The following is an 11719-nucleotide window of genomic DNA, read 5'->3' as shown; positions in this document are numbered from 1 at the left end:
TGAAGTAATTACAGTAAAACTTTGCTTAAATCAGAATGAATGGTCTGGAAGTAATCCAAGTGAACCTTTTAGATTTACAGGGCCTTGATCAACATAACGGTCACTTTACTGCTGCGCCTCTGTAACGGCCACACAGTTACTCTGTCATGTTATCCGTCAAACTGCTCTTTCAAGCTGGATTTGGTTTCTTTTTAAAGTTGAAGATGTTTGAAAAATATTTTTTTAAATATATATTTTCACTCTCTGGAGCTCCTTCAAAAAAAAACTGACAATAGCTCTGAATAACATAACATTTTATTAAAGAATTGTTCAACAGACAACTCTCTCAACAGTGAAAGAAAAGGAGCTACAAATGACAAAGAAAGAAGTTGTTTTTCTCCAAAAAGACTCATTCTTTTTTCCATCTAATAGTTTGTCTAAATTTTTGCAACTATGCTCAGGCGGGTCAGCCATCCCCAGCCTGCCTTGTCCCTGTACAAGCCAAGACGTTTATGTACAAGGGTCATTATAGGAACATAAAAACTACCATTTTCTTCTAAAATACAAGAACTAAAAAATGTAACTTCAGTACAATGGACAAGAAGAAACACAATGTTTTTTTCTTTCATAACAGGTCAATACTAAAAAAGTACAGTATTTTTTTTTCTTGATATAAATACATGAAGGATAAATAATAATAATACAAAACAGAAAGTCTTTTTAAACTGGCTATAACAAATAAATATTTATATATGAATGTTCACTTGAACACACATTGGCGAAAGACGCTTTGATTGGAGGGTCTTCCGTCTTCAAAATAAGATTTCATCTTTTTTTTCACCTTTAACCATCAAAATGTAAACTCTAAGTGCAACAATGACGCCCAGACGAGAGCGCTGGTGTGGAAGCTGCTCTGGAGAAGGATCCAGCAGGATGGATTCCTGGGTGACCTCTGAGAGGGTCCGAATGACCCCCCTCTGACAGCTCACACACATCCAGCCTCCTCCTTCCAAACAGGCTTCACACACCCGAGCTCACACCTCTGGGACATGCATTTTTGTTCAAATATATTTACCCTGTATCCACGTTAAAAAGTCAAGATATGTGAGAACAAAACCAAACCAGAGCAAATGTGAACTTGGTTTCTGCTAATGGGAGAGAGAGAGAGAGAGAGAGAGAGAGAGAGAGAGAGAGAGAGAGAGAGAGAGAGAGAGAGAAGGGGGGGCAATGATTCAGCCAAACATAAATAGTGTTCTCTTGTATTACTCTTTACCCTGTGCCGATGATGTGCTAAAATAAGAATAAAGACGTCTCTTCTGCCGTCTCCTGTGTTTGTTTGAAGATGTCAACAGCTGGCATACCCTGGCTGCAGATGTGTGTCAACAAAAGGAAGCTAGCTTAGCATTGGTGTGTGTGTGTGTGTGTGTGCGCGCGCGCGCGTGTGTGTGTGTGTGTGTGTGTAAAAGTGTGAGTAGCTAAAGGAGATTAGCGTAGATGTACATCTGAAGGAGCTACTTCAGCCTTTAAGCTCATAGCTTCCAAAACCCTGTTACAGTGATGGGTAGTGTAGAGTAGTAGAGTAGTGTCTCAGTGTGTGTGCACGTGTATGTGTGTGTGTGTGTGTGTATGTGTGTGTGTGTGTGTGTGTGTGTGAGTGAGTGGGGGTACGGTCTGTGGGGGATTGTGGGAATGGTCTTGCCTCCTTCAGAAGCCGTGTGCTGCTGCTGCAGCCTCACACAGGAGCTGCTGGGGTGGTGGTGACGGGGTGAGGATGGTGGAGGAGGCGGAGGTCAGGAGGAGGAGGCGGAGGAGGCGGAGGTGATGGAGAGGGAGAGCCCTCCACATAGCTCAGCCCTCCTGACAACAACATGTGCTGCCCGGAGGGGGAGAGTGCTCGGGGTCATAAATCTGAGCACCTCGTTAACTGCCCATTAAAACCTCAACTCTTTCATTTACCAGGCGGGAGAGCTGTTTGTATACGTGAGTCTTAGGGGGGAGATTTTATTAACAAAGTACAATTTTACGCCGCCTCTAACTGACTCATTATATGTGCTTTTTTTACCGCATGCTGCTGCAGTGAAAAGTGCATTAATGCAGTTGTAGCCATGAAGCTCAGCCTTTTAATTATCCAGTAATAATGCTGCAGTTATTTCGCAGAGACAACTAACTATTATAGAAAGCTTTTCCTCTATTTTTACGTTTCGCTCTGGTTCCTCTGATAAATACATCCAGTCCAGATGTGGAATTGGCTGATGTCCTGTGTGCTCTGTCAGTTGAGGGATGTTTTCAGGCTAATGAATTGTGATTAAAAGACGGCGTTCACTGCATTCAGCTGCCGATACGTCTCTGCAGGACCGTCTTCCTGGCCGTGGCTGTCCCTGGAGGGTGGACTGCGTGGGGGACAATTGAGTGTCGCCTCACCTCTCCCGCCTCCAGGATGCCTCCTGCTCAGGGACCAGGAGGCAGTCAGGTCCTCTTAAAGGGTTTGTCTGCAAATCGGAAATGGCTTAAAAAATGCCTAAGAAGAAGAATGAAAGCCTGATGATCTCTGAAGCAGGTTGAACTGCTCACAGCATCTCAGTCGGTCATGATTCGTCCTCTGAATCTTCAGCATTGTGAAGGTTCACCTGTTATAATGTTTTGAGAGCAAAACTATAATTAAAAAAAAAAACATCTTAAAGATAGATCTGGATTATTTGAGGTTTTAACTCTAAATCGGCTTTGTATCATATAAATGTATTTTAAATGTTTTGTAAGCCAACAATATCTGTCAGAATGACATTTTAGGTTTACATTTGAAATACCTGAACAGAAAGCTGAACTTTCTTATTTGTTTTATGCTTTTTTTTTTTTTTTTAAGAATTAGGAGTTGAGAGAGAGATTTTAAATCCCTGGAGAGTTCTAGATTTCACTGCCGTGATGCGCCTTCATCTATGTTTTTTGTTCATGGGAAGAGTTTTGGTCCATTTCTGCCACCTGATATTCAACAGAGCCTTTTAAAGATGAAACCCAGCCAAGCGTTAGCCCTCTGATGTGGTCTGATGGAGGCAGCGGAAGCAGGGTGAGGGCAGAACGACACCAACACCGTCAGGACCCACCAGTGGACAGCTCCGTCTCTGTCGCCGTCTCCTCCGTCTCCTCCGTCTCCGTCCGTCCCCCCGGCAGCGGTCCCGTCCCCACATGTCAGTCAGTGTGTTGGTGAGTCGTGTGGTGTAACTCGTCGTCTTCACTGTTTCCTACGTCGTCATTTTTTGTTCCAAACCTGCTACAGGTGAGTGAGCTTGGGTGCTTCCTGGATTCTGCCCTGAGTCGAGGTGTGGTGCGCCGACAGCTCGGTGTACGTCGGGTGCGTGGGCGGGTCGCAGGGCCCCGGCGGACCCCCTCCGCCCACGTGGTGCTGGTTGGCGGCCGACATGGGCCCCGCGCCATTGTAGTCCATAGTTTGGTGGTGAGGCGGCGTGGGGCCCAGGTGGTTCAGCCCGTACATGGAGGGGCCGGAGCCGGGCATGGGCTCCACGTAGCCGCTGCCCCCCACGTACACCGGACTGGCTTGCATGTTGGTGGGGGTCCCGTAGCCGGCGCTGTTGGCCTGCACGAGGCCGTGGTGAGGGTGGGGATCGCCATAGTCTGGGTCCGGGCCGCCGTACTTCTGCTGAGGGGGGCAGCCCTTCATGGGGACGTTGGAATAGGCAGTGGACATGGAGTAAGACACTCCCTGGTGAGGCTTGCCGAAGGACGGCGGGGACGGCGGGTCGTAGCCCCCTCCCCCGCCTCCCCCGCCCATGGGGTGCATGGAGTTGAGGAAGCTGGCGGAAGACTGCATGGTGAGCGGCGGGGAGCCCGTCGGGGACGGCCCCCCGGAGCTGGAGCTCAGGCCCTTGGACTTCTGGTCCTTCTTGTACTTCATGCGCCTGTTCTGGAACCAGATCTTGATCTGGCGCTCCGACAGGTTGAGCAGGTTGGCCATCTCCACGCGCCGCGGCCGGCACAGGTAGCGGTTGAAGTGGAACTCCTTCTCCAGCTCCACCAGCTGGGCGCTGGTGTACGCCGTGCGGGCCCGCTTGGACGAGGCCGACGAGCCTCCGGTGGGACTCTTCTCCCCGCTGCTGCCGCTCTCGGCTCCTCCTGAGGCTGCAGAGACGGCACAGGACCACCGAGCGTCAAAGAGCGAATAAAGATCAATTCAACAAGTACCGGCACAACAACGAGAAACGAGGCAGAAACACACTGGCTGTGGAGCGAAGACACGTTAACGTGGAAGGAAAAGACTTGAAGGGAAGTGTTGATAAAGGTACAGCGACGATCAGATGAAAACTGAGAGAGGAAAAGACACTGAGAATATAACACAATCAGGCTGCATGCTGAAGGAAATTGAAAGCATTCCAGTTGTTAATAAAGCAGAGGGGGTCCAGGCAGCCCGGCGGAATTATTTCTTGATATTAGTTGTCAACACTTCATAACAGTGGCAGTTATTAAGAGGCGGAGGCCACGGCGCTGGCCGGGGGCAGCTAAATTGCATCTCGGCTGGAAAGACAAACCCCCCACAGCAGCAGGAGCAGCAGCTGGAGAACAAGCAGGAACCCAGGTCGAGCGGCGCTCGCTTTGATCGGCTCGCCAAGAACAGTCAAACCTCTCGTCGCGTCCACGTCCTCGTTACTCAGACCGCCAACACGTCCAGAGCTCAGAGACGCCTCACTGGAGGCAAATGACGGAGATGCTTAGAGTCCATCGCATTATGGCTTTATGACCTATAGGCTCTGTTACACTCCAAAACGCTTGAATCTGCTTCCGTTTGTTTCCTCTGGTGAAAAAGACGCTTTCGCCTCGATCTGAATAAGGTTCATCCTCAACAAAATCCAAGTTTCTTCCGAAATCTCTCTTTCAAACACCTTCAACTTGCTAATAAAACAAAAACAAACATGAAGAATCAACCCTGGGTGTGTGTAATTTGACACCAGCCTCATTGTCCATAAGCCACCACTGTGTCCATGAATGTCTCAATCGCCCCCTGTGTCTTAGTTACAGTAAAGCTAGGAAGGCTTTCATCTTACTGACTGACTACACGTCCAAAGAAAACAAAGTTCCCCTCTGCATTTCTTCTGACTTCTTTTCATTCAATTCATTTCACATTGATTTCTTCATTACATGTTTTCTACTAAAAATGGTTATTTCTAGATTAGAAGCTCCACTACACTGAAATACAAGTCACATATCATAGATGTGTCTGAGCTGACGTGTTTTGTTGGTCCTGAAATATAAACTGCTACCTCCAGCCGTACCTGGCACTGCCACCAAGCCACTGCTGGAGCACGGCGTCCGCTCTGCAGCTGACATGGATAGCTGTTATGGACAAGCTGACATGTGCATGCTGATAAATATATGCCGTGATATAATAATAGCCCGTGCAGAAACGCAGTGTGTGCACACAGCAGGCTGTGGTGTTTACTGAGAGCGGTTACCGCCGCGTCGTGTGTCTCAGACAGCACACACACTCTCCAAACAGCCATTCAAATCCTCATCAATAAGCAGTCTAATCTGCTCAAAGAGTATTCTCCGGTCATCTGAAAGCTTTTTGAAAATGAATATCACACTCATATTCATTAGGGCGCCGCGTCGCGTTCCTCCTGATAACTGCCAGCTCCAGTAACAGATCTGTCTGCCTCACTGACTGTGTTTTTAGCTCGTTATCAGACTTGCAGATGATATTCAAATCCATCATCGCCTTGTATTTTCCCTCCATTTGCTAATATCTTCAATTTCAAATCCCGGCCCATCACTCTCCAGCTCCCTCTCTCTCTTAAAATCTATTCATCTGTTATCAGACTTTACATTTAAATTCACCCTGGTCAGATCTTTGTATTTGTGGCAGGAGGGGTGAAAATGAGGAGGAGGAGGAGAGAGGAAGAGGAGGAGGAAGAGGAGGAGGAGGAGGAGGAGGAGAGGCAGCGCAGCAGGTCTCAGGCAGCTGATGAAGAACCTGTTGTCCATGTTCTCTTCTTCCTCCTCCTTCGTTCCCTGACTCCTCCGTGAGCCCCAGACTCCTGCAGCTGGTCCTCGTCTCTCTGACTCACTGTTCGCCAGCCGGGCCTCGCTTCACCGTCATGGTGGAGATGCTCAGCAGCCCGACGGCTTCCTCACCACTTCAAACACGTCGTGGCGTCAAACTGAGGCGGCTGGAGCACTGGAGCTGGAGACACTGCCATCTTTCAGTTTCCAGAGCCACGAGGGTCTGACGGTCCGTGGCATTAAGAGTCAGAAGGTGAGGAGTCATGTGACTGTGGGCCACTCTCTGCTCTCACATCTCAGGATTCTCTCAATAATAAAGCAGAAGCAGATCTTCCTGCAGAAAGGTGAAGATGTTGTCCTGTTGGCCTGCACCAACACACACGCTTCACTGCAACACACACATTTTCACTGCTCTACAACGTCAAGGCCTTCACACACTCAATGCTTCAAACTCAAATGAAACTGAAATGCAAAAAAATAATTCACAAGCTAACGACTGAGCTGAGCAGCCAATCAGAGGTCTGTGTGAAGCTCTGAAAGCAGACTGCTGTCCTGATCGTCCCTCCGTCTCGCTGGGACACACTGCAGGAGTCCAGCCTCCTCTGCTGACTGACTGTCACACATTTGACAGTATTTGTGACGCGGTTTGAATATTTTCTCTCGGCTTCTAGCAACACAAACACAAATGAGAAGAGTGTCACGTCTTTCCTGTGATGATGTGACGTGAAGACACCACAGGACAGCTCTGTCCACTGCGTCTCCACCCACCGCCTGGCGACACACCGGTGGAACAGCAAGGAGGCCTTCAGAGCCTGCCCCTCTCTGCATTCGACTCCTCTCGTTTCCCCTATCATCAGAGGGCCTTACCTCTGACCTTTGACCTTTCCCTCCAGTGCTGATGGTTTGTATTGGTCAATAGATCGGAATCAGGTGTGAAAATGTCAAGAAAATCTAGCTCAGCATGGAGGTAAGTGTTTTCTGGAGCGATTCTCCTTCAGCAGGCCTGTTCATGGCTGAAGTGTAGAATTTTAATGAGACAGTGAGACAGCAGGTGACGAAGGCGGTGAGAGCGCAGGGGACAGGGGACAGAGGACAGACGGACAGGGGACAGAGGACGGACGCACACAGTTTCATTGACAAAGAAGTAAAACTAAGAAATTAAGAAAGGAAGAGCTGAGGACAGGGATGATGAAAGAGGGAGAGGAAGAGTCTGCTGTGATACAGTGTGAGGGACAGACAGGCGTACAGACAGGCGTACAGACAGGCGTACAGACAGGCGTACAGACAGGCGTACAGACAGGCGTACAGACAGGCGTACAGACAGGCGGACAGACAGGCGTACAGACAGGCGTACAGACAGGCGGACAGACAGGCGTACAGACAGGCGGACAGACAGGCGGACAGACAGGCGTACAGACAGGCGGACAGACAGGCGGACAGACAGGCGTACAGACAGGCGTACAGACAGGCGGACAGACAGGCGTACAGACAGGCGGACAGACAGGCGTACAGACAGGCGCACAGACAGGCGGACAGACAGGTGGACAGACAGGCGGACAGACAGGCGGACAGACAGGCGGACAGACAGGCGGACAGACAGGCGGACAGATAGGCGTACAGACAGGCGGACAGACAGGTGGACAGACAGGTGGACAGACAGGCAGACAGAAGGACAGGTGTACACTAACACACCGTTGCCAGAGGTGTTGCTGGGAGAGGAGGTTTTCTGCTTGGTGGCCTGCCGGCACTCCTTCATCCAGGGGAAGATCTGCTTGGCCAGGGCGGGGTTGGGCGGCAGCGAGGAGGAGGAGGAGGACGTGGAGGAGGACGTGGAGGAGGACGAGGCGGACGACTTACTGGGGCCCGACTTGGAGGCCGAGGAGGGCCCCGGCGCTGCCCCCCGGCTGCTGAGCCGCGGTGCCGCCGTTGCTGGAGCCGGGGGGCAGCGGGGGGGACGGCTGGGAGCCGGGGTGGTGCTCGGGCGGCAGGCCGGGCCGCATGCAGCTGCCGTTCAGCTCCTTGGTCTTGGCGAGCTGCTGCTGCTGCTGGTGGCCGCCGTTACCACCCAGCGACTGCAGGGAGCAGGCGGAGCGCTGGTAGGACTCCACATCCAGATGGGGGGCCGACTGGAAGGCCGGCTGGTGGTGGGACACCGGGACCGGGGCATCGTAGCCCCCGAAGCCGTTGGCGGCTGCCGCCGCCGCCGCTGCCGCTGCCGCCCCCTGCACCTGGTAGGATGAGTAGCCACCAAAAAGAGTCGAGGAGTTGTCGTAGTATGTCGTCTTCTGCATTTCTGAGAGAGGTGGCGGCGTCTTCTTGTGCTCCGGTCCTTGTTGACAGCCGCTGCCGGAAGACCATTTGGTACCGGGGGTCACGTGACGGCGTCTCTCCAACGGTCCCCTGCAATCTGACCTGAGAGGTTAGAGCACACAGAATGGAGAAATGAGAGAGATGTATCCATCTTCTGCCCATGAAAGGCGCCATGACATGAATAGAAAACCACTGCTTTTCTTTCCTCACCCCCCCTCCCCTCCCCTCAGTGCTCAGCCTGCAGATGCTCTGGTGGAGGGGGCACGAGGAGGGCAAATGTGCTGCCTCACTCTCTGCTCACACACAAACAAAGAACATGCACACTCGGTTTCCACCGAAAGCACCCTTCATTCAAATAACAGAAAATACATTATTATTATTATTATTATTATTATTATTATTATTATTATTATTATTATTATTAATTAGTGTAAATACTTTCTTTTAATTTTACAAAACGAAATAAACAGAAAATACAAGCCAGGAGGCAATTATATGTAATTCTAAAATTAGCCACATTTCAGCATTAACCCAAAAACAAATGACATTTAATAAAAATGCAATAAAACCACACACCACACTGAAATGTGCTAAATGTGCTTTGCTGTACTCGTTGGCTGAGTTAACGGCGTGATGATTATTTTAAAAGTGCATGTAATAAAGCTCTCCCCCCTCCTGTGTGCCTTTTTCCAGCTGAGTGTGACGTTCTGTTGTGTAATGACGGCCCTGGACGCGCCTGTGCGCGTGGATACAGCTCTTCCTTTGTGACTGATGTAGGTAGCCCGTTTCTGTCAGCCCGCGCCTTCCACGCGTGATTTACTGGAGCGGCCTGTCTCCACAGCCTGCTGCTGAATAACGGCGGCGACGCCTCGCGCACCGCCGCCGTGTTTTCAGCAGGTCAGCGGAGGATCCGCGAAGCGGGTGCGTAATAATGCGCGGGGACCGGCTGCTGCGCGCAGAAACAAAGACGCACAAACTGCAAACTGGAGAAGGATTCAGGACGCAGCAAGTAAAAGGCAGGAGAAAGAGAGAAACAGATAGATGGATAGATAGATAGATAGATAGATAGATAGATAGATAGATAGATAGATAGATAGATAGATAGATAGATAGATAGATGGACAGATAGACGTTATAAATCATTATTGATAAAGTGTCGACAGCCCACACTGATATAATAAAGGTCATTTATATTTCTATTAAACTATTTTGAATTAAAGAAAAAACAGTTAGCTGACATAAAAAGAAAACTGCAACAACAACAACAAAAACAAAAACAAAAACAAAAACAACAACAATGATAATAATAATAATAATATTAATAATAATAATATTAATAATAATAATAATAATTTGAATTCCATTGCAAACTGACAAAAAATAAAAAGTATTTATTTTTTACTTTTAGGAGACATGTTTTTTTTAATCTTTTTTTTGGGTGTTTACAATTCAGATAATAACGTACTTGGCTTTTTTATGCCAACAGTTTGTTAAAGGATCGGTTTAATGAAAAGAGAAAATGAGGGAGGCCATTAAAGATAATAATATTCTTAAAAATAGAAGCAGTCTTCTTTCTCACTAAAATATAACCTATTAACAAAATCCAATTCTGGAGTATCTGAATGCATTTCTGGTTGGGCTAAAGTTCAGCTTTCCAGACGGTATAATCCTTTTTTTGTGAAGATAAAACAGCTTTACTACAGATCTCAGCACGTCACACTTGTCAGCCATTTATCTTTCTAGTAGACAAGCTGGAATCCTAATTATTTACTCTGAGGAATAGTCCCAAGGAGAGAGTGAGAGAGGGAGGGAGAGAGGGAGAGAGGGAGAGGAGGGAGACTCGGAGAGGCCGTGGCATTGAGTGTAGGAGGAATATGTTATTAAATCATATCGCTGTTTCGCCATTAAACGGGACACGTAATGTCTGTGCCCCTGGCATGTAAGGCTGCAGCTTAATACAATCACCAACTTTACTAGACGCCTCCCTGAATAATCCACTTATGCTGACAGAGAAACGGCCACCCAAACAAAACACGGGGAGAGGGAGGAGAGGTCGGCCTTGGTGTCCAGTGTCTGCTGCTTTATCCCGGGATATAAAATTACAAATGGCGCCTGCCATGAGGAGCCGTGCGGGCAGGGAGACAGGGGGAATGCATTAACTTGGACAATCCGCGTATTCCTTATCCCATTAACAGACCGGGAGACAGGCGAGAGCAGAAACAATGAAGCTCCGGCCTGAGCGGAGCTGCTGCCGCTATGGCCTCAGCTCAGGCTGTTTGGCTGGAAATACTCTGAGGGTCTGAGTCCAAACAGAGGCAGACTGCAGACACATTTAGGCAGGATTTTAAAAAGACAGAAAGAAACACGGACAAAACTGAGAGAGTGTGAAACCAAACAGGCCGCTATTGTTTAGTAAAATAAAAATGTGCAGAGGAAGGGGGGATAAGAAGAGAAGGGAGCAGGGATGGAGGGCAGAGAGAAGGGGGGGGGGGGGGGGTGCTCGTAGCCTCAGCAGCTTAAAGCATAGTGAACTCTTCTTGAACCGGGATTGAAGTCATACGGGCCATAAATCACCGGGATCGCATCGCGCTCTTCCTCCAGCTCCCAGCATCCCCGACTGGCCTGCAGGTGATGCGTCCTTACCTGCCTTTAGCTCCGGTGGTCCCGGTCCAGTCCGGCTCGGAGCCCGCGGCTCTGCATGGCGGATCGGTCCTCGCGCACGTTCACTGGCTGATCGATACCAATGATCAAAAAACGAAATAAACAACGGATCCCGCTCCGGTCTGCTCTCCTCCTCCTCCCGCTGTCTAGCTCGGCTGCTCTCCTCCACCACCGCAACGCGTCCTGGAGCCCCGGCAGCAGCGGCAGCGGCGGCGGCGCAGCGGGCTGCGCGCACCGGACACCGTGTGGCATGAACGGCTGTCGGACGATGGAGCGGCGGGTCGATCCCGGGCTGTCGGCGGGGGCCTCGCGGGGGTTTAACTGGCTACAAGCAGGGCTAGCTGGCGCACACGAGCTGAACGAGCTTACCGGGAGCCTGCCGCCGCCCCCACCCGCCCCGCCCGCCCTCCACCTCCACCCTCCGCCCAGCAGCAGCGCTGCCTGCGCCGCGGCTGCTGATAACAATGGCCTCAGGTTCCTGTCTGCTCCAGCCTGGTCACACGCGCTCCGGGAGGGACATGGTCCCCACAATGTCCCCGGTGGTGTCTGAGGAGTCTCTCTCTCTCTCTCTCTCTCTCTCTCTCTCTCTCTCTCTCTCTCTCTCTCTCTCTCTCTCTCTCTCTCTCTCTCGTGTCTCCGCTGCCCGGGACTCCCGCCTCTCCCCCGCCGAGGTTTGCGCTCCAGTCCTCGGTCTGCGCTCGTGCCTGTCCTCGGTGTGTGGATGCAGTGTTGTTTGATTCTCCTTCGGCAGCCCGCTCAGCCC

General features: G+C 50.2%; 1 protein-coding gene across 1 annotated transcript; it reads right to left on the bottom strand.

Annotated features, from left to right (window-relative positions):
* Positions 1-818: 818 nt before the first annotated feature.
* hoxb3a (homeobox B3a) lies at positions 819-11314 on the bottom strand. The gene is given in 4 exon segments (XM_030088851.1): positions 819-4110; positions 7678-7867; positions 7869-8397; positions 10939-11314. Coding segments are annotated over 3 exon segments (1464 nt in total). The 5' UTR covers positions 8277-8397; positions 10939-11314; the 3' UTR covers positions 819-3244.
* Between the last annotated feature and the right edge of the window lie 405 nt (positions 11315-11719).

Source organism: Salarias fasciatus, chromosome 4 (genome assembly GCF_902148845.1).
Source record: "Salarias fasciatus chromosome 4, fSalaFa1.1, whole genome shotgun sequence".
Classification (NCBI taxonomy): Eukaryota; Metazoa; Chordata; class Actinopteri; order Blenniiformes; family Blenniidae; genus Salarias; species Salarias fasciatus.
This window is presented reverse-complemented; position numbering and strand designations above follow the sequence as displayed.